This window comes from Rana temporaria, chromosome 4 (assembly GCF_905171775.1).
Source record: "Rana temporaria chromosome 4, aRanTem1.1, whole genome shotgun sequence".
Classification (NCBI taxonomy): domain Eukaryota; kingdom Metazoa; phylum Chordata; class Amphibia; order Anura; family Ranidae; genus Rana; species Rana temporaria.
In genome coordinates, this window is record NC_053492.1 from 225,638,596 (window position 1) to 225,662,925 (window position 24,330).

General features: G+C 39.8%; 1 protein-coding gene across 2 annotated transcripts in view; it reads left to right on the top strand.

Moving 5' to 3' along the window:
- The window catches only part of SMAP1 (small ArfGAP 1), a 311,133-nt gene that overhangs the window by 254,349 nt on the left and 32,454 nt on the right, over window positions 1-24,330 (top strand). For both annotated transcript variants that reach the window (XM_040349919.1, XM_040349920.1), the window contains one exon: window positions 4,266-4,393. In XM_040349919.1, coding sequence (XP_040205853.1) covers window positions 4,266-4,393 — 128 coding nt within the window. The remainder of the gene's footprint in view (window positions 1-4,265; window positions 4,394-24,330) is intronic.

The following is a 24,330-nucleotide window of genomic DNA, read 5'->3' on the forward strand; positions in this document are numbered from 1 at the left end:
AGTTCCTGAACAACTGGCGGTCCATAGTTTGAGGACCTCTGGCCTAAGCTATGTGGGTAACTTTGTAGTCTTATGGCCTGCTTTCCTTCGAAATTGGTAGCACATAAATGCACCCATTGACTTTTATAATAATCATTGACCCCTAAAGTTAAATGCAATTACCTGTGATTAACTGTGCACTGTTGAGGTGTTGTAAACGCTATAGAGAAGATTGTGTGTAATTAGTTGCAGCAATCCGCTTTCAGGCCTCAGTAACTTTTAGTGATGCATGATTAAAAATTGTTGGTGTATTTTAGCCATACTGTTGCCATCCTCTGAAAAAACTAGTGCATTCTGCAGCTTTTTGCATTCTCTCTGAACTGAAGTTGAAAGTTTCCTGGGAACATGGACATGGGTTATAGCCGTGATGAGAACACACTAAAAGCCTCCCATCCATTTTCCCAAATATGGGTAAATTCCTGAAGAAAGATTCACTGTGGTTTTTCCTATGATGTCAAGCATCTGCTTTGATGGTATAGTGGGCGTTTTGCACACATGGGATAACCAACTTCAGGAATATTTTGCAAATCAAAATGTCCATTCAGCTTGATGATAAAAAATATTTCCAGCAGTAGGTAGCTTCATTCCCAGCTTTGATTGCTTTTGATTTATATGTAAATATTCAACTGCAGCTTGGTTTTTAAATTGCTGAAAATGAATTGAAAATTATTAAATCAAGGGGGCTAAATCTAACTAGCATACTTCATTTATATCTCTTTTGGGTTTTCATTGTAGTCACAGAAATGTGTTTTACAGTTTCATTTGCTAAAACAAAATGAGTCCTCTGAAAGTAAGCCACAAAGCTTTAGTTCCTACCATTACTATAGCAACATTCATTGTTTGCTGAATAGATCTGCTCTGCTCATTTCATTTGTTGTCCCCTCTGTGCATTCATTTATGAAGTGAGCCAGTGCATTGTAACTAGCAGGAAACTTGATTGGCTCAAAACTAGAATGTCAACAATAAAAGTGACAGATGCTAAGCTTTGATCATTGTAATGCAATAAAGATCTTTCTATTTTGTGACGTTCTCATATTGTAATGGTCAAATAAATACATCTAATTTATCTGCAGTAACCCATCCTATTCAGTTTTTCATCAACGTGAGCATTTGCAAGTTACAAAAATCACCATCATTAATTATATATTTTTAATTGCTTTTAATACAGCGTTCTCAAATCCATCTTTGTATGTTTTTTTAATTTATTTTTACCAAATAGCAAGAACCTGACCCAGTGCAACATTTAAGCACTTTGACAAAACCAAACTTTTTTGCAGTGCTACTAGTCTAATATGTTGGGCACTAGGGGCCAGATTCACGTAGAATCGCGGCTGCGTAACATATCGTAGATACGTTACACCGCCGCAAGTTTTCATCGCAAGTGCCTGATTCACAAAGCACTTGCGATGAAAACTACGCCCGCGGCCTCCGGCGCAAGGCGGGCCAATTCAAATGGGCGTGTGCCATTTAGATTAGGCGCGCTCCCGCGCCGGACCTGCTGCGCATGCTCCGTTTCGCAATTCCCGTCGTGCTTTGCGCGCCGTGACGTCATTTTTTCGAACGGCGATGCACGTAGCGTACTTCCGTATTCCCGGATGTGTTACGCAAACTACATTAAATTTAAAATTTTGACGCGGGAACGACGGCCATACTTTAGACAGCAATACGATTGCTGACTGAAGTTAGGGCACCCAAAACGACGACTAAATTTGCGACGGGAAACTAGACTAGCGGCGACGTAGCGAACGCGAAAATCCGTCCTGGATCGCCGTAACTCCTAATTTGCTTACCCGACGCTGGTTTACGACGCAAACTCCCCCCAGCGGCGGCCGCGGTACTGCATCCTAAGATCCGACAGTGTAAAACAATTACACCTGTCGGATCTTATGGATATCTATGCGTAACTGATTCTATGAATCAGTCGCATAGATAGAAACAGAGATATGACGGCGTATCCCCTTTGTGAATCTGGCCCTAGGAGCTTAAGGGGAAAATATCTGCAGTTTTGCGTAGTGGTAGCATTCTGCTAGCTATGTAGTGGGGCACATTGTGTAAATATCATATTTAAACACATTTTGGCAGTATAATGCTGCCTCTGTAAGATCGTGTACAATATATATTATATTGTAATGTAAATTGTGTTTCAGTGTATTCATCCTGTTCCTCCATCTTTTTTTTTTTTTTTTTTTTTTGCAGATTTTGTTAATTTTAAAATATTGCAAGTTCTTGTGTTTTTTTTGTTATTTTTCTGGGTTATTTTTGTTTGTTTGTTTATTGCAGTGGTATAGTGCTGCATTTTTCTTGATTTTGGCATCTGCCTTACACATGTGGCCCTATGTGATATCGTATGTAGGGACTGCACGTTATAAATTACACTGGGGCAGGGATTGTTTGGTTTACAAAAGTAATTTGTAAAATGCTGCTGAGAGGTGTTGGTGAAAAGTCCAAGTGTGGGTTATTACGTGACGGATATTAAAGTGGAGGTTGTTTTTTTTATTTTTTATCTTAATGCATTCTATGCTTTAAGATAAAAGCCTTTTTTGTGCAGCAGCTCCCCTCTGCCCCTCAAATATTTACCTGAGCCCCATCTGCATCCAACGATGTCCAAGAGTGCCTCGGCCGTCTGGGACTCTCCTTCCTTATTCGCTGAGACACAGCAGCAGGGTCATTGGCTCCCACTGCTGTCAATCAAACTCAGCCAATCAGGAGAGAGAGGGGGGGTGGGGATGAACCACAGCTCTGTGTCCGAATGGATACACAGCGCTGCAGTTTGGCTTGGGTGTCTCCATAGCAAGCTGCTTGGAGGGGCCAGGAGCTCCAGCCAGGGACCCAAAAAGAGGAGGATCTTGGCTGCCCTGTGCAAAACCACTGCATAATGCAGGCAAGTATGACATGTTTGTTTTAATAGAAAAAAAAATGGACTTTACAATCACTTTAAATATAAAAACATTTTTGGACGAAGCATACTGCCATTTGTATTTCCAGAATAAATATTTAGTACAGGTTTCATCTTTTAGATAGATTTTACTGTTACAATTTTTGCATGACATTGACTAGCTCACATTTTCGCACTCACAGAACAGTAAAAATGTAGAAAAGCGTACATTTGCATCAGTAAATTTATGTTAATTTATCATAATTATCCACAATGAAATATTTCCTGGCCATATTAGTAATTGGCAATCTACAATTTGATTATTCCTTGAGTCCTACAGTAAGCTTTTCTTTTTTTGCTTGAAATTGCATTGTGCAAATGTCGAAATTGGTCTTGAAAGAGCATAAAATGTCCAGTTCCATTAATGGACAAAGAGCAAGTATTTCTTGCAGTTTATTTATTCGCACATTATGACATTTGATTCTGTTTTGATTTTAATGCTTGTTATTTGAAACGCTTGGTGCTAAAAAAAAAAAAAAAATTGTGCAAATCCCTGCAGCAATGTAAATTGTAAACTAATCGTTTCTCCCTAGCTACTTATATACCTAAAAGTTTGTGTGCTGCTGTTTAAAAAAAGAAAAAGAAAAAGGGGGGTACTTTGAGTTTCATCAGCAGCTTTAGCTGTAATAGGGTTATCATTCATGCACTTTTAATTTAATGTCCAATATTCATGATTTTAAGTAAAATGACAAGTGTATTGTTCTTAATATTTTATTACGAGCCTGTGAATACCTTTGCTGCCTGGAAGATCCTTCTAGCAGGCAAAGGTCACAGTATATATGTATGTTACATTGCTACCAACAAAGAACGCATAACCTGTGAATAATATACTGTGCTCTGTGCATGCTAAGCTCTTGTAGGTAGGTTTGATCAGGAAACTCAATGCAAAGTAATCAGAGGCCTGCAGCTAAATACAGAGTGGATGAAGAGTAGGTAGATGGGTGGAAAGGATAGCTTACTTTTTAAACCTAATGACATTCTGGATAAAATCAAGAGCATGTAGGAACAGTTATGAGCAGGTTCTAACAGCAAGTATAGAGGGTTCATTGCTGGTGTTGTGTTCTTGCCATCTTTGATTTTTTTCGATTGCACAGATATTTAGTGTTAGATACTTGTTGATATTTGTGAATATTACAAGAGAAAAATTATAAAATCCCAGTTTCTCATGTATTTTTATGATTCCTGATTCTTTTTTTTATTTTTATTTTTTATTGATTTATATTTCATTGTCGGTGTCATCATTCTTGTGAATTTTTATAAATTGCTCTTACTTTTGTGTTTTCATGTTCAGACACACCTACTGAAGTACCAGTTGCAAATGGAAGCACTTCTACTGCAAGCACATTAAACGACGACCTGGATATATTTGGCCCAATGATCTCTAACCCTTTGCCTGTATCCTCTGCACCTCCAACACAGGTAGTTTTAAAGCTATATTCCTGCATTTTTTTTTTTTATTGTTTTTATATTGTGTAATCATAAGATAAAAAACAGATACAAGTAAAATACTGAAGGAAATATTCAAATGATATACAAATATGACATCAGAATAATGCGTATGTTCATATTTTAGGATGTATATGCTTTTTTATAGTAGGGTTGATGCATGAATTTAAGTATCTGGGTGCACCAATTATTTTCAGAAAGTGGCTTTGAAAGAATGGTAAAGCTTTTTAGAAATCGGCATGAAGGTGGCTATACAGATAATGATATGACTGTTTAATTCAACAATTGGTTCAATGAAAGAAGCATATCTTTTATACACCATAATACATTCAAATGGTTGTAAACCTCAGACATGAAATATGAACACAGCATATCCCTCTATAGCATGTACTTGTCTCAATTAAGAGCATGAAGTGTCGTTTCTGCCTGCAGTTTCGTTCCTCTCCTATTAACACAAATCAATTCTGACAAACTTACAAGAGGAAAAAGGTGCCGGTAAAATGGATCTCCAGCCTCAGCTCTGTCCCTGTCTAAAGGGGAATGTGTCCCTTCCTTCTAATCGGCACTCAGAACTCTCCTCACTAAGCTCTGCAGAGTGTAACTTCAGCTCTCTGCCCCCTTTTTTCTAAACCAACATTCAGAAAAAAATTGAAAATTCTGTGCTTTGATTGGATGGAGAGAAGACCGCAGAGAAACTTATGTAGGAGGATTTGTTTACTCTGTGTATCATCAGTTACTTCACTGGGTATATGTAAGGGTTTACAACCACTTTAAGCTTATTCTTTGTACAAGTCTTTTAAGAAAAGGACTTTTTAACTCATAACCTGGGCTATATTTCCAACTGACACAAATAATGGGTAACTATTCTTTACGCTCGCACTACTTTTCAAACCGGTGACTGGATGCTGCAGCTTTCTTTTCAGTTGTTTCTTTTTTCCTCCACCTACAACATAAGATCTGTGATTTGTGAAACCTAAAACTTCAACCCAACCACCAAATGCTGCAATGGTTTTATGTAGAAAGGTTGTGAGACAGTTTGCCTTAAGATGGCCATAGACTGATCAAAATTCAGCCGGTTCAGCTGCAACTGGGTGAATTTCGAACCATCTTTGGGCAGCCTAGTTGTACTATTACACAGTTATAGAAACACAGTAAGCCCCTGGGTTTTAGTGGCTCCTTTATGCTGGCATGGAAATCTCCTGTCCAGTCAGAGCTATGTTCCATGAGTACCCCATTTTTTATTTGCAGATAATGAGTGCAAGGGAGCTGAAACAAAAGTGCCATATAAAGTGTTCTGTAAACAGCCCACCGGAAACAAAACACCACTGAGCTGACCCTTGTCTTAAGCAATTTCCTATTATGACAATATTCCCCTCAGATACCACACAACCTAATAAACACAGACTTCTCTGCCAGTATGTCTGAATTCTTTGTAAAGCCTTCATCACTTCTAGAACCTTTGGTTTCCAGAGGCTAAAAAGGCTACATGTCCTCTATTCCCCTGAACATCCATAACTTGAGGATATTTATTGATGAAAGTATTGAGAGTGTTAATTTTGTAGCAGAGATGGCATTTTATAAGGTACAGCTATGGCTTTGTAACACAAAAACAACTCTCATGTGCATACATTAATTCATGCAGTGTGCACTAGTCTTTAGCTAGGCAGCACCTGACTACTCACAAGCAAACAAGCGCTTAGGGGCACTGAGATGCTGGCTAAGTTAGGAAATATGTGAACATCCTGGCTTTCCAGGTTCAACAACAAGCTAAACAAGTTTGTAGCTACGACAGGAGATCCTCAAGCTTTCACAATAGATGATCTGGTAATTCATTGGGCTCTATTCAGGCTGGTTTATGCCTTCCCTCTGAAGATCCTCCAAAGACTGCAGGACAATATAGGGAAAGGATCCCAGTAATTCTCATTGCTCCAAATTGACCCAGAAGAATGTGGTACTTCAGGCAGAGAAGCATTGGCCTCTTCCAAACAGACTAGGCTTACTGACCCCTATTCAATCCTGCTTCGTAGTCACTGCCTGTAACAGCATGGCTGTTGAAACACAAGTCCTAAAGGATAGGAATATTTTTAAATCGGTTATTTCCACCCTACTCAAGGAAAAAAATCCAGCTCCCACAAGATTGAAAACTGCACATGGAAAGAATACTTTGCATGGTGCAAAGACAGATGGGTGAACCCTAGGGAATATTCTATCACTCACATTTTGGACTATCTTTTGGCCCCGAGTACCCTTCAAGGTACTGATTTATGCTTTATCCATTCTGTCCCAGAATATTCTTACATCACACTCACTAATCAGATTTATTTTCTTTTGGGAGTTTCACATATAAATACCCCAACTTGACATGTCCGTTCGGGATCTCAACCTTGTGCTCTCTGTCCCTCAAAGACCAAAACCCCTCTTATATACATTTGTTTGGAAGACAACACATGTAAGGTTGTTTTCCTAGTCACTGTTATGCCTGCTAGGCGTATTTTTGAGTTGGTAGCTCTTTCTTGTAAAGAACCTTTTTTTGTTATGCACAGGGACAAGGTGGTCTAAAGACCAAAACCTTTCTTTTTCCCAAGGTGTTATTTTCATACCACCTAAATGAGAACTCCTGCCGCAAAACACTGTACTGCTTGAATGTGGTTAGAGCTGGCACTGTCTACTTGGCAGCTATTGCCTCTGCCAGATTGAGTTAATCTTTGTTCTGTCTGTAGGTCCTCGTAAAGGACATCCTGCTTCCCACTCCACAGTTGCTAGGTGGATCTGACAATTTCTAGGGTTAATGTGCAAAAAATGTGAAGCCAGATTCATATATGTGCAACCACTTCCACAGCGCTTAATAACCATAATCACAAATGTGCATATCACTTCCCTTTTAAAACCACTCTCAGCAAGAACATCAAGAGATAAAATAGAGGAGAAGCCTCATGGACCAAACTGCTGACCACCAATGCAAATTACATGGTGTAAATACATCAAAAACAATGAAGTTAGATATATCCGCAAATTTCCTTAATGATGTATACAATTACATTTTTAGTTCCTTTTTTTATATCGAATAGCCAGACTGGAGAGATGCCATGCCCTCTATTGATGATATATCAAAAGAGCAGCTGTGTGCAGCGAAAAATAGAAATATCCAACAAAGAAAATTAATATAAAATATAAATATATATAACAATTAAAACCAAATGACAGGACAGTGCCTCGAATCAACTGTTTTTAATTTAGCAGTTGATATCTCAATCCACATTTAATCTCTGTGGGGCAAACTTTTTGAGAATATCCAGCGAGTTTCACCCCGAGAGATTTGACTTTTTAGATCACTTAATATTTTTTAAGCCTTATTTCTTACAACCCAGAGAGATCATCGCTGTGGTATCGTAGAAAAATGCTTCAAGAGATTATGTCCTTGAAAACCATTGCGCATGTTGGTGAGATGCTCATTAATACTTGTACTCAATGCCCGTTGTGGTCCAGCCAACATATTGCAGACCACATGGACACTGAAGAAGGTAAATGACCCCTTTAGTAGAACAAGTAGTAAATTATTGTATTGCGTATTTTTTACAAGTGACGGAAAGGGTGATGACAAATTTCCACTGGGATTTTTCTGATTGGTCCATTTAGATCACTGAAGATTACTAAATCCAACAAGTTAACTGCTTGCCGACCAGCCGCCATATAACAGTTATACGGCGGCAGGTCGGCTCTGCTGGGCGAGATCACGTAGCTATACGTCATCTCTCCCAGCAGCCAAAAGGGGCACCCGCGATTGCTCGTTACAGAGCGAGAACCGGGAGATGTGTGTGTAAACGCACAGCTCCCGGTCCTGTCAGGGGAGAAATGCCTGATCTTCTTCTGTTCATACAATGTATGAACCGCGATCAGTCATTTCCCCCAGACAGCCCACCCCCCCTTCAGTTAGGACACACCCAGGGAACATACTTAACCCCTTCCTCGCCCCCTAGTGTTAACCCCTTCCCTGCTAGTGGCATTTTTATAGTAATCAATGCATTTTTATAGCACCGATCGCTATAAAAATGCCAATGGTCCCAAAAATGTGTCAAAAGTGTGTCCGAAGTGTCCGCCATAATTTCGCAGTACCGAAAAAAATCGCTGATCGCCGCCATTACTAGTAAAAAAAAATATTAATAAAAATGCCATAAAACTATCCCCTATTTTGTAAACGCTATAACTTTTGCGCAAACCAATCAAACGCTTATTGCGATTTAAAAAAAAAAAAATGTTACGAAAAATATGTAGAAGAATACGTATCGGCCTAAACTGAGGAAAAAAATTGTTTTTTTATATATTTTTAGGGATATTTATTATAGCAAAAAGGAAAAAATATTCATTTTTTTTTTTTTTTCAAAGTTGTCACTCTATTTTTGTTTATAGCGCAAAAAATAAAAACCGCAGAGGTGATCAAATACCACCAAAAGAAAGCTCTATTTGTGGGAAAAAAAGGATGCCAATTTTGTTTGGGAGCCACGTCGCACGATCCGTTAAATCCGTGCAATTGTCCGTTAAAGCGACGCAGTGCCGAATCGCAAAAAGTGGCCCGGTCATTGACCAGCAATGTGGTCCGGGGCTGAAGTGGTTAATGGATGTATTACTCCACAATTTTATTCTCCAGGAATTATTATTTTAATGCGTCATAAATGCATGGACAGATTGAACATCCCCATGCCATAAGAAAAAGGCATCCTCAATATAATGCATCCAGAATAGCAGGTCAGCACAATCGTTCATGAATAGCTTCCTCCTCCCACAATGCCAGGAATAGGCTAGTGAGGCTGGGAGTGAACTTATCATTGTAGGTAAAAGCTATCCCTATTATAGAAATAGTTGTGCTCCATAGCAAACTTAAAGTGGACCTTCAGTAATTTTTTCAACTTTCCATCTATTCTGCCTTTGTTATAACTTTGGCTAGTAAAACCTTTTTTTTTGTTTTTCTGCCGGTAAATACCTTATAAAGCCTACTTAGGGCTCTTTCACACAGGCGACCCATTCAGGTCCGCCTGCCAGTTTTTTAGGCGGACCTGAACGGGCGCTCCGTGCTCCTCTATGGAGCCGCAGATGTCAGCGGTGACATGCCCGCTGACATCCGACCTGCTCCGATCCGCCAAAGTGTGACGAAGGAAAAACCTACTTTTCCATCCATCTGGCTGATCGGGTGAACACGGACAGACGGTCCGTGTTCATCCGATCCATCCCATAGGGGAGAGCTGAGAAAAGACAGGGCAGTCCCTACACAGTGTGCGGGGACCGCCCTGTCATCCGCCGGCTCAGCGGGGATCAACGGAGCGATCCCCGCTGAGCACTTGCTGATCTGCCCCATGTGAAAGGGACCTTACTCTTTCTTGTCTTGTCATTAGCCTAGGCTAATGACATCATGCTTGGCTCTCTCTCTTGTGAGAGTTTGCTCGGAAGGGAGGGGGGGGGGTGAGTCGTCAGAGGGCCAATGAGAGCTTCAGAACTGGAGCTGTGCCTCTGTATGTCTGTGTAAATCCAGGAAGTGAACAGGCAGCAGCTGCAGTTGCCCACAGTTGAAATGGCTGCAGAAAGAGATTTCTGCAGCATATTTGGCAAGTACAGTATATATAAAACATGCAAAGTGGTTGGAGGGAAGCTTCAGAATGGCAAAGATGTTTTTATTACAAATTGTGAGCAGACTGCAGTTCCTCTTTAACTCGTTCCAAAATTAAAAAAAAATTTGAATAGGGGCAATAAATTATCCAAACCCAAGAAAATAACTCGCAGCACCTAGATCTTTTTCATGAGGGATGAGCGACGAGACGTCAGATGTCTTCTAGCACCAACTTCCTTTTTTGACTCTGAAATGTCACAAGAATAAATGCAGTGGGCTGCAAAGGAAGCACACGATGTGCAAATGTGTGTAAATCATGTAATTTTGGAACGCCCACCTTTTAATCCTGCTTCCAATTAGCGAGGCACACGTTCATACTTTGCATAGTACATTTTCTAGTGTTTAAAAATCTCTCTACCACAAAAGGGGCTAGTTGGCTGCATTTGCCCCCCAGGCCAAAGTGTAGCCCAAGTGCACTGCATCCATACATTTAGGCCCCTTGCACACTGGGGCGTTTTTTATCCGGTACAGCACTAAAAATAGCGCTGCTATACCGCATGAAAAATCATGCCCTGCAGTGTTCAATGTGAAAGCCCGAAGGCTTTCACATTGAAGCGGTGCGCTAGCAGGAGCGCACCAAAAGTCCTGCTAGCCGCATCTTTACCGCGGTATAGGAGCGGTGTGTTCACCGCTCCTATACCGCTCCTTCCCATTGAAATCAATGGGAAAGCGCGGTAATACCGCCCGCAACGGGTGTTAAAACCTCACCGCTAGCGCCCGAATATCGCGGTAAATACGACGGTATAGCCGCGCTACAAATAGCGTGGCTATACCGTCACCGCTGCTCCTGGCTGCAATGTGAAAGCAGCCTAACTAAGAAATGATAGAGATAGCTGCTAGCCCGGGCAAGTCAAATTTGTGTATATGTATTGGCAGGCCAGATTTCTCACTGAAAATGATGACTATAATAGGCTATTCATTTTCATAGACAATATTGAAAAACTTGAAACTGAACATCTAAAGCTAACATACAATAATAAGACATGAAAAAAAAAAAGGCTACTGAGCATTGCGTGTGGGGTCATTTTATGTTTTATTTTTTTTTCGTTTTTGTATTTCATTGTTTCCAAACTGGTGTTGATTGCAGCCAAAAAAGTTTTCTCGCCATGTTCTGTTGATTAGGTTCTGGTATATTCATTAGGTGCCAAAGAATTACTGAACTTATCCAGAATATTGCCTTCTGTCTATTGAGCCTTTGTAGTTTTCAGTGAACCGAACAAGTTAGAAGCTAGAAACTGGCAGTTAGGTACTAGCTAATGAATTCTGTACATGAACCCTTAATGACCACTTGGCCTTTAAGACTGCAAGTAGATTTTTAATTATTTTTTGCTTTTTCTGTATACTGCATTATTTTTCTTTCTGGCAGCTGTATAATTCCTTTTTCCTTTTGTCACATTCCGATGCTGTCTCTCCGACAGAGTTTTTTTTTTTTTTAAATGCACAAGTTGTCTAATTTTGGGCCATGCTGTTTGTTCTAATTCAAATTGTTCTGCTCCACCGGGAGAGCTATGTGAAATGCTGCGTATATGCAGTTATGCAGAATATAAATTGTAACTTTATTAAAAATAGCTGTCCAATTTCATCTGCTTTGCCCAACAGGGGCCATCAGATTTTTATTTTCACAAAATATTACGGTGTCTGTAGCATACGTTTTTTAGTAGTTCCACATGTAGTCTCAGTTATTTTGATGTAATTTGTTATTCTGAGATAGCATAAATATTACTAATTAAACATTTAATAGCTAAACCCTCCATGCAGCCAATTTGTTTATAAAATATTTAGGTATCATTAGTCACAAACATGGAGGAAGAATTTTGAAATTACTTTGCTAATTCCAGAAGTGGTATGTTTTTCAAGGGCGAACTCCACTGGGGCTATTATCACCTGTAAACTTTTATATTATAGCGATACCTATACTTGCAGTTTTTAATTTTTTTCTGTTTATTAGCTGCTGCACCAGTTCCTTCCCCAAATGTTATACATAAGTTCTCTGCCAATAAATATCCATTTGTAAGCTTTGGATTTTCTCTGTGCATAGAGACCAATTCCAAAAAACACGCCAATAAGTGTATATAGTATTTTATTTTCCATTTGACCAGGCAATGTAGTACCAAAACACTGGCACAAATAGTTGTTCACTTTTTGCATTTATTAAATTTATTTTTGTCTGGAGCTGTCCACAAAGGCATAGTTTGTGTTTTTATATTCCAAATCTATTGTCTGCAATATACAATTTAAAGACCTCCGAGTTCTTGTACAATTTAACCATCTTGGTGTTTCATAAATATATACTGTATTACTAGATGTCACTTTACTATATTTTTTTAAATGCAAGTCCACTAAAAATAGATTTATCCACTTTTCATTTACTCACTATTGTTTTAAAATACACTGATATTCCAGTGTGGAGATATTGTTCCACCTCCCCACTCACCGATCTGATTACTTTATGCTGAACAGCATTGCTGATTTCTCCATTTATTCCTGTGGAGAATACTAAAGGGAACAAGTGACATGCAGGTAAGAAATGTTAGGAGTAAGAAACAGAAAGACTAACCGCTGTACCGTTGACACAGTAGGGAGAGTATCTCAAGAATCGACACAAGACTTTGCTGCAAGCAGTAAGTCTAGGCTTGGATTCATTTGGATGGGTACCTTTTTGTATAGTGCTTTAGAAGTACAGTATGATTATAATGATAATGCATATTTGCTTAAAATGGCCCTATCATCTGGGAAACTGTACACAATATTAGAATCATCTGGTAAGGCCTGCATGCAGTTGCAATGCATTTTTCCAAGTTTTACTTCTTTAATCTATTCACTAAAATTAAGTCATTGCTGATCTTATGTATATTGATGCAAAATGGCTATATATATATAATAATATATTCACTGGTGGCACATCAGTCATTTATTAGTCCCAGTGGAAAGTGTTATGTCTGGAACAAAGCATAAAACCCTAAGACAGGAATCCTTTTGTAAGGGTAAACTATATGTAACTCTGAAGTGCAATCTAAAATATATTTGATACACAAAACAACATTTTTTTAAATTAATATCCGGCAGCCAAAAGGATAAAAAACCCTCTGTCAACAATCTCCTGGATTTCACCTGTAATCCTGTGGCATAGCATTGGATGCACGGGTATTGACTAGAGGTCGACCGATATGTGTTTTTCTCTGGCCGATGCCGATGCCGATATTTGGAAATCGGGGTGGCCGATGGCCGATATGTGTGGCCGATATGTGTGGCCGATATTTTAGGCCGATTTTCTTTCTTTTTTCTTTTTTTTTCCTTCATCTCAAAAAACCTAGGGTGGAGAGGTGGGGAGGAGATAATTGTTTAGGGTGGAGAGGTGGGGTGCAGCCCGTCAGTGACCACTGGTGCAGTCCATCAGTGCAGCCTATCAGTATCCATTAGTGCCCACGAGTGCAACCTCATCAGTACCCACCAGTGGAGCCTATCAGTGTCCAGAAGTTCCACGATAGTGCCCACCAGTACAGCCCATCAGTGCCACCTCATCAATGCCCACCAATGCACCAGTGCATCCCATCATTGCCCACCAGCGCATATCACCAGTGCCCACCACATCAGTGACCACCAGTGCATCACCACATCAGTGCCTTACATCAGTGCCCACCAGTGCATCACCACATCAGTGCCCACCAGTACAGCCCAATGTCATTCACTGCCACCTCATCAATGCCCACCAGGGGAGCGCTCCAGGCTCCGTTGCATCTTCTAGCCTAGCACAAGAAAGCTCCTTTCGTCAAAACAGACAGTAAAACAAAGTAGCAACTATTGAAAGTCCCAAAGTCCAATATAATACTGCAGCAGCGCCATTTCCAAACAAACGTTTGAAAAACAAAACAAACTTCTATGTTGATTATATAGAAGTTTGTTTTGTTTTTCAAACGTTTGTTTGGAAATGGCGCTGCTGCAGTATTATATTGGACTTTGGGACTTTCAATAGTTGCTACTTTGTTTTGATGTTTACATTTTTTTTTTTGCAGCTGCTGATCATTGTCTCATTTCTTGTGGCCAAATTTCTGTATTGCCTACTCCTTCTGTTTTAGCACTGCTCAGCGCTCAGGAAGGGCGATATTAGCACTCTATCCACAAAGCTCCATTTGTCCCTGTTGTGCTGCCTACAATCACCAGAATGCAGAGCGGGCCGGTAACAACCAATCGGCGGCCGCCGCTGCCGTCATTCTCCACTCTGGAAAAAATGTCCCCTGACGTGCTGCACGCTCTGCCTACAAGCCCCAGAATGCAGCGCGGGCTGACAGTTACCGGCCCGTGCTGCATTCTGGAATTTGTAGGCAGAGGCAGGGCGCGCAGCACGTCAGGGGACGTTTTTTTACAGAGTGGAGAATGACGGCAGCGGCGGCCGCCGATTGGTTGTTACCGGCCCGTGCTGCATTCTGGAATTTGTAGGCAGAGGCAGGGCGCGCAGCACGTCAGGGGACATTTTTTTTACAGTGGAGGAAGTCTGCAGCGGCGGCCGCCGATTGGCTGTTACCGGCCCGCTGGTTGGCTGCAGACTTCCTAAACGGGAAAAAAATATAAAGTCAGCAGATAGCAGCGAGCGGGCGACGAGCGGGCGGGCGGGCAGGCAGGCGGAAGAATTCCACCCAGCACAGATCCTAGACAATCGGCCTAAATTTACCCAATAATCGGCCGATGCCGATATCTTTAAAAACGCGAAATATCGGCCGATATATCGGTCGACCTCTAGTATTGACCATAGATCATACAATTTTGTTGACCTCTCCACTCCATCAATATGCCACCCACATATGTATTTGTTTCTCAGATTGAAGGTTCTAAATGATTGAGATTTCCGTGGAGATTAAATGTGTGGCAATTGACAGGCACTGCAGTAATTTTCAATGATTTTCTTTGCAACTTTCATAATTGGGTCATTCATTTAAATAAAACAATGGTCCTCAATTTGCTGAAGTTGAAGGCAGTTTCTGCTCTTATGCAGGTGTGACAAAGTGCATGTGTTTTTTTGCTGTTGCGACAGAGCAGGTGGTTGTTTTTACATGGGGGAATAGGTAGATTTCCATTTATTAATATACAAGAAGATCATCTATTTATATCTATTAATTGTTTGAGTTTTGTTTTGGTATCAACATTGCCAGAGCATCACATTAGTAGCTCATAAGTGGTTCAGGGTCAGTTTGGCTTGAGTAACCTAATGATTTAGATAAACTGCCTCTTGACACTGTTAAAAAAGCAAAAAATAATAATAAAGTATACTCATTAAAACATGCTGGTCCATAGCCTTTGCTGTGAAGAGTCAAGGAAGTATGAAAACCATTGTATAGAAGCAGTGCAGTGTTTTTATTATTAGTGGTACCTTATTTGTTCTGTAAATTGATGTTATCTTCACATTTTTCCAGTATTGTAGTTTTCCAAAAGCATTTTCCTATTCAACCATTTAGAATTTTTAGAAAAGTTATTTTGATTGTAAAACCATAATGGTAGCTGCTACGGATCTACTTATGAAATGTGAGAGTTGAAGACCGTTTAAGGCAGACAGTAGTATTTTAATTTCAACAAATCTACAAATTTTAACAGTTTTGCTCCTGCAGAAAGCAAAACAAGACATTACAAACTGGTTTACTTGAGGAAAAAATTGCTTTTTGACTGTAAATGGAAGCCATATTAATTCCTTGGATCTAGACAGCTTACTGTCTTTAATAATTCATGACCATGAATACAGTTGTAAGGAAAACATCTAGTTGTGTCATTACGGTCTTATTATGTAGGGCTATTCACAATTTAAATACTGTAACCCATATTTTGATGGTAAAATCTTGACACCTTTTGTACGCAACTTCTTCACCCATCCTTTGTACAGTACTTGGTATTGAAAAGTGATATTTGCCCTGTTTGTGTCCCTACGTTAATACTGTCAGTTTTTTTTTTCTCATCTGCTAATCTGGCGTCCCTATAAAAAATACTGTCTCCTATTAGGATGTAGGCCCTCACAAAAGGTTTTTGAAGCCTGCAAAACTCTTTAGCAGCTATTGGTAGTTGGCAGCCTAATAGGCAATAGACATACTACAAAAGGAGTGAAGGAACAATGTGGACACACACAACTTGTGCTGTGTTTAAATTGGGATAATAAAGGAAGGCATTTCAACTAATGCCCAATAACATTGCAACAATCCTTTTCTAAACATAGGCTAAAACAGGAATTACCAGTGATAACTGCATTATTATTGTTTTTCTTTGGTCTAGCTTTTTTCTTTATAGCTTACACACTACATCTTTAGACTTGATGGGCATTCACACTGGGCATAGTTGAACTTTAATGTGCCAGAGTTTGATTGTTCCTGGGCACACTTGCATAATTCCTGCCAACCAGACCACAGTAATCTCTGCTTTTGTGCTCAGTTATTTATGGAGAGGTATGCTGTTTGCTCTCACACTGAAGTGAACTGTACCTGACCAAAAGCGAACTATGCCTGGGACCACCTCTTTTGGCGGTGTTTGGCACAGTAGGCTTAACTGTTGCCAGGTGAATTTCAGGGTAGTCATGCTTCACAAACTGAACCAAGGGGGTGAACCATGCCTGGCCTGGCCTGAGTGCACCCTTCAAAATATTTTAATTTGGGTGGGTGGCGACTTCTTAGCGGCGATAATAAATAAATATATATATATATATATATATATATATATATATATATATATATATATATATATATATATATATATTCATATATATATATATATATTCATATATATATATATATATTCATATATATATATATATATTCATATATATATATTTATATATTTATATATATATATATATATATATATATATATATATTATTTAAAACAATGCCACACTAGGCCTAGTGGCACACCTCAGCGCCAGGTTGCACAGCCACAAATGATATGTTGACAAATAAATCAATCACCCAGAGGTTAATATTCTGACAAATAACCTCTAAGCAGTTAGACCAATATAGATATATTAATATTTACCAAATTATACTAAAAACAGGCAAATATTGTGTGAAAGCAGCTATTTAAAACATACTATCAAGAGACGTATGCATCAAAACATAATAATGAAAAAACCACTATAAAAAACAAAAAGTTCAATATGGTCAAACAGCGCTGAAAAATTGGTTGTAAATGTCCAATTTCAATAAAATAAGAGCATTCATCTAAAAACGGATTAAGGAGATCAAGGTAGTGGAGAAAGTTGATAGAATATCCTACACCTCTTCCCAGGATAAGACACCACTTGTGGGGCACACTCCCCTTCGGGGTACTCACTCACCAGAAGGCAAAATATAATATACACTGAAAGGTATCTTTTCTCCCTGGATCCTCCGTTTCTCAAGTAGGTATTAGGTAAAGGAAAGGCTCCACATAGAAACACAAAGGGTACCAAACAATAGTGTAATCCCGTTTTTTATTTCACAAAAAGAAGCATTCCCTTTAAAACACCAGATCCCCGCTCTAAATGCACGTACCGCAAAATAGATAACAAACGTATATCCTCGGTAAGTGAAGGTGTCCTCTGACCGGCATCCGATTCCCCAGGTAAACTTTACAAACAGACTTGCTGAAAAAGTTGCAGGAAACCGCCGCCTAGGGAGAGTACACTTTGGAACGCACGCTTGAAGCGCACGCGTCACTTCCGGGTCGCCGTTTAGAATCCCACCCTGACCAGTTTCGCTGTCCAATCGGCTTCTACAGCTTCTATGTATATATATATGTATGTATGTATGTACTGTGTCTACAAGATCAACTTTGGTCAAGTCATGGTTTTTACCAAAGACTTTGAAAGGACAAAGAGACATCAATTGGAAGAGTAATTGTTTTACCATTTACATTTTACCAGTAAAGTTTGGATGCAAGTTATTGCTCGCTCCCAAGTATTTATTTCATTTTGGCTTGCCACTAGGATTGTTTTATCCCCCCCAAAAAAACAGAGATAACTGTCTCTTGCACTATGACTGCTCTAAGACACCCTGCTCCCCCATCCCCTGATGAGTGCATTGAAGTAGATGAGGAAACCAGTGATAAAATTGCATGTTAAAAGTAGAGGGAAGGGAGGTGAACAGTGGACATGATTAGATGCTGTGTTTAAAAACTGGATATGTAACCACAGAAAATGGGCTTTAATTATGATGCACATTTCATGGAATATCTTTCTACCTCTACAGTCTTTGGAAATATCAAGAACAGCAGTTTGAGGGGAGGGTGTAGGCACATATGAGAAATGGATGTAAGGAAGCTAAAAATGTTTGTATTTTGTTGTCGAGATAAATTATTGAAGAGTACATGGAAAGGGATACATAGTTTATGGCAATGTGAGCCTGGCTTATTCTCTGCAAAACCAGCTCTGAAAACTTTGTGGATTTTATTGAAAACAATTGACCCTAGCATTACTAGTCCTAAACATCTTGACCTCTCCCTGTCGCTAACCTAACACCCATCTCACTTTCCTCCAGCCAGATTAACAAAAAACAAACATTGATTGGTGTCTGCCTTTTCATCTTGTGGCTAGTAATTACCAAGCCTGCAGGTTTTCTTTATTCTCCTTTCTAAAGTCAACTAATCTTCAGAAACTATTTATTGCTAAATTATTGGCCCGTTACTTGATTGGGCAAGAATGTACTGGCACCATAGCACTGTGCTAAAAAGTTCCTGTATACAAATAGTAGTGCTGAAAACACATGATCCAGTACATAAGATATTTTTCTCATAATTGGGGTGCCTAGCTTTCAATTCTAAACAAAGGTGTTAAGACATTTTATATCATACCTGTCATTATAATATTAATTAAACCTATAATATATTTTTTACATTTCATTTTTTATTTAAAGTAGCATACGTTTTTAACATAAAAATATACAGGATAATCTTTGATATGCTAATGTACTCCTAAGCTAACTTATTACCATATATCATAATGGCAGCCATACATTGGTATTTGAAAGCCATCCATGTAATTACTCACCAGTTTAGCAGGTGGTAAATGGACAGAATAGAAAAGTTGCGTGTGTTGTGGTGGTAACCAATGCAAGTTTATCAAGGTGTCGTATGACTTGTAGATCAAGGGTGTCAGAATTTGGTGTTGTCCCTTTTTTTTTTTTTTTTCTAAGGTTAGGCTGCCCACTGCTTGGAGCCAAGAACAGAACCATGGGGTACCCCAACAGAGAAAGGGAGAGGAGAGGAAGCAGTAGAGTTGTAAGTAACACTAAAGGTGCAGTTGGATAAGTAGGATGAGAACCAGCAAAAAGTACAGTCATGAAGAGCAAAAGTGTGGAGTTTTTTGAGGAGGAGGGGGTGGTCCACTGTGTCAAAGGCAGCAGAGAGGTCGAAGAGTAGATGTAAAGAATAGAGTCCATTGGATTTAGCTTTTATATGAATCTGTATGACGCATTGTCTGAAAGCTGACAAGCCTGGTCAAGAAATGAACTGCTGTGCATATGTATTTTCTAGCGTGGCTATAAATGGTAAAGTGTTATTAGTTTTCGCTTTGATTATCATTACATTACTCATAATGGAAGGTAACCTATCGATGGAAAAAAAAAAAAATCTTTGCTCTTGGTTGTTCACTGCTGAAACAATTATCTAAAGCCGCTTAAATAATGTGTCTTAAGTGTTTCTTTTAATGAAACCATGCTGCTTTGTGTATTAAAGCAGGCATATCATGCAAGATGGAAAAATTCTATTAACATTGCAGCACATTCCATTATCACATATACCTTTTAACACAGAGTTGAATATCTATTTAGAACCAGATGGAAATTCTGTGGTACATAAAAATAAGCAAACATTTCCAGTATTTGTCCATGCTGCTGTTCAGTATTGGGCCATTACCTGTCTGCCAAGTTTTTGTTGTATTGGTGTGCGCACACATTAACGTGGGGGGGGGGGGAATGCTTTTATGATTGGTAACCATTGGGGGGACTGACTCTTGACCCTGTCTTAAAGTGTCAAAAAACGCCAAAAGGTTTGAACCTCAATTTTAGTAGCTGTAGTGTATATGAAGCCTAATAGTGCAATCTAATGGTTTCTGCCTGTACTGAGATGCAAGGCAGTGATATCCCTTTGTTACAACTTCATGTAACCAACCATTAAAGTGGTTGTAAACCCACATTGAAAAAACAAAAGACCTGCAGGACAAATGATGACGTCATTCCACCACACACACACACGCACAACTCACTGAAGTAACGGCACGTATGTGCTGTTCCTTCAGTGCACATGTGCCAATGAGGTCAGCACTTGCACGTTTTAGGAGATCTCCCCTGTATCTGCAAGTTTAGGAGATATGCGGAGTAGCTACAGGTAAGCCTTAATATAGACTTACCTGTAGCAAAAAGGGGATTGTAAGGGTTTACAACCACTTTAAAATCACTATGTGGCTCAATCCTTTTGTTTGTGGTGTGTAAGGACACGTGGAGCCTGAGAAAAACTGAAGGAAGAGCCAGCACTGCTGGATATAACATCTGTGATCTTTATTGCATCATGACAAGTATAATACAGTATAATATATACTTGTCATGATACAATAAAGATCAGATGTTATACCAAGCAGTGCCAGCTCTTCCTTCAGTTTTTCTCCAGTTTGCCTATTTTGGACGCAAGAAGGATGTGCCAAGGTTACCAGTTACCCGTTATCCAGATATTGTAGTTCAGAGCGGTGTTATTTTTGTGTTGCTACACTGAGCCTGAGCACCTGACAGAGGATCTTGCAAATTGAACTGGGAGTTCCCCGTTGTGTGCGCTGTCTCTCTTCAAAGATATCCACTTTCTCCCCTGGTATATGCAATTGCTTTTAAACCCCTAGCCGATATGATTAGATGAGTTGCTGAAATTATTTTTGCTATGGCTCACCTAGGGAGAAAATGATGTTATATGCTGCTTTTCATGGGGAATACAGAAGTATCTCTGCTCTATACTTATGGGTGTTATCACTAAGTTTTTGGAATTCCAATGCCTTGATTAATTGAGGTTAACGCTATCCTCCTAATGCAGGGCCAGTCATTGGAAGGAAAACGCCCCACTGTCACCCCCAAGGCCCTGCTTCAGCTTGCAGACCCCTTCAGATACCTGGGCATGCAAATTTCTCATTCAGTCTGCGATTGAGACCCTATATCTGCCCTTTTTGATTATGACATTTGGAGACAAGTTCAAAACATGGTCCAAACTTCAACTGTCCACAATGGGATGGGCGAACTTTATTAGAATGGTCGTTTCCTACATTCTGCAGAATACACCCATCGCCCACCAAATTAAATTGTCATAAAAGGGCATAACATTTTAACTTTAGGAATTAAAAAAAAAAAAAAACTGACCGAGGGATAGCCTTGCCAAATCCTAGGCTTCTATCATCTTTTTGTTCAGGCCAGTACGTCAAGTGAGTTTTTATTGAAATGTTATTTTGTCCACAAAAGCAATCAATCAAATTCCAATCTATTCACCATAGCCAAGACCAACGAGCTGTCCAAGGATATCAGGGACAAGATTGTAGACCTACACAAGGCTGGAATGGACTACAAGACCATCGCCAAGCAGCTTGGTAAGAGAGGGTGACAACAGTTTGTGAGATTATTCGCAAATGGAAGAAAAACAAAATAAATGTCAATCTCGCTCAATCTGGGGCTCCATGCATGATCTCACCTTGTGGAGTTTCAATGATCATGAGAACAGTGAGGAATCAGCCCATAACTACACAGAGAATTCTGTTAATGATCTCAAGGCAGCTAGGACCATAGTCACCAAGAAAACAATTGGTAACACACTAAGCCGTGAAGGACTGAAATCCTGCAGCGCCCATAAGGTCCCCCTGCTCTGGAAAGCACATGTACAGGCCCGTCTGAAGTTTGCTAATGAACACCTCATCTGAATGATTCAGAGGAGAACTGGGTGAAAGTTTTGTGGTCAGATGAGACCAAATTTGAGCTCTTTAGCATCAACTCAACTCGCTGTGTTTGTAGGAGGAGGAATTCTGCTTATGACCTCAAGAACACCATCCCCACTGTCAAACATGGAGGTGGAAAAATGTTGCTTTGGGGGTGTTTTTCTGCCAAGGGGACAGGACAATTTCACCACATCAAAGGGACAATGGAGGAGGCCATGTACTGTCAAATCTTGGGTGAGAGCCTCCTTCCCTTAGCCAGGGCATTGAAAATGGGTCTTGTATGTGTATTCCAGCATGACAATGACCCAAAACACTTGGCCAAGGCAACACGAGTGGCATAAGAAGAAGCACATTGAGGTCCTGGAGTGACCTAGCCAGTCTCCAGACCTTAATCCCATGGAAAAATATGTGGAGGGAGCTGGAGGTTCGAGTTCCCAAACCTCAGTCTCAAAACCTTAACCACTTCAATACCAGACAATTTTCCGTTTTCAGCACTGTCACACTTTGAATGACAATTGCGCAGTCATACAACACTGTACCCAAACCAAATTTTTATAATTTTCCCACAAATGAAGCTTTCTTTTTGGTGCTATTTGATCACCGCTGGGGTATTTTTTTTCTGCTAAACAAACTAAAAAATCGATTTAAAAAATAAAATACAATTTCTTCGATTGTTATAACATTTTGTTTTCTCCTTCATTGATGGGCACTGATGTGGATGCACTGATGTGGCGCCACTGATATGTAGAAATTATAGGCACTGATAGGCAGCACTGATATGCAGCACTGATGGACATTACACTCATAGGTGGCACTGATGGGCACTAATAAGGGGCACTGGATAGGAAGCATTGATGGGCTACTGACAGGCATTACTGATTTGCATCTGAATGGCACTGACAGGTATTACTGATTGGCACTGTTATGGGCACAGACTGGCAGCTATTGGGCACTGATTGGCACATCTGATGGTGGCTGTGCTGATAATCAGTGTGCTGAATATCAGCACAGACCCCCCCTTCTGACGGGGAGAGCCGCAGATTGGCTTTTCCTGTTAGCGCAAACCGAGGAAAGCCGTTTACTGGCACTTCCTGATTCACGCGATGATCAGCTGTGATTGGTCATAGCTTATCACATGGTAAGCCTCCTTCAGAGGCTCCTTGCTACGATCGGAGATGCAGTGTGCCAGACTGAAACACAGCACCAGCGATGACTGCGCACCCTTGCACTGGCATGTTATCCTGCTGGACGTCATATGACGCCCAGTCAGGATGACAGAACCACTTCCAGGCCGTCAATCTGCTATAGGCCGGGTGGGAAGTGGTTAATGACTTGTAGAGAATCTGCAAAGAGGAGTAGGATAAAATCCCTCCTGAGATGTGTGCAAACCTGATGGCCAACTACAAGAAACGTCTGACCTCTGTAATTGCCAACAAGGTTTTGCCACCAAGTACTAAGTCATGTTTTGCAAATACTTATTTCACTCATTAAAATGCAAATCAATTTTTATAACTTTTTTGAAATGCGTTTTTCTGTTCTCTCGCTACTCTCTTCTCTACCATTACATTTTTAACGGATGGTTTCTTTGTCAGTGGGCAAATGTACAAAATCAGCAGGGGATTAAATAATTGTTTTCCTCACTGTAGATTGATGGAGGCTTCACCTCCTCCTAAGACATACACTGGAGGGGTGTAACAGCCGTGACTGGCAGAAATCCACCCACACCATGCTATTGTCAAAAGATGATAAATATATATATATTTGTTGTCTATAGAAAACAGTTTGATTTTATTTTTACTCTGTATTCCAAATGCTTTTTATGTTTGTTTTTTTGTACATGTGACTGGCAGCAGAGCACTAGAAGCTCTTCCTGCTTATGCTTCCCTGCAGACAGACTGGGAATGAGCTGGGTCATGTGGCTGCTGTGTATTGATTAGGAAAAAGGTATTTCGTAAATCGAAGGGACCCTGTCAATTAAACAGCATCACTTTAACATAACCATTATGTTTAACACCCACAGCAGGTAAATATTATGCATTATGTTAATTTATGTTTGCAGAGCTTTTGTCATTTTACAGCAGTATGCAAAATCTTATTAATTCTGATAAATTTATAGAATTTTTGAATGCAGTGAAAGGTAAAGTTGTTGTTTTTTTATGATGAATTCCACGTTATTTTTGACAAATTTTGTTTCTCCTCCAAAAAACTTTATTATAATTTTGCTCAAGATCATTTATTTATTATAATGTATTCAGCATACTCTTATTTGCATTGAATTTCTTATGCACACGCACTGTAGTTCAGTGGGAGAAGAAACTTCCCGTGACTAAGACACAAGGCTGC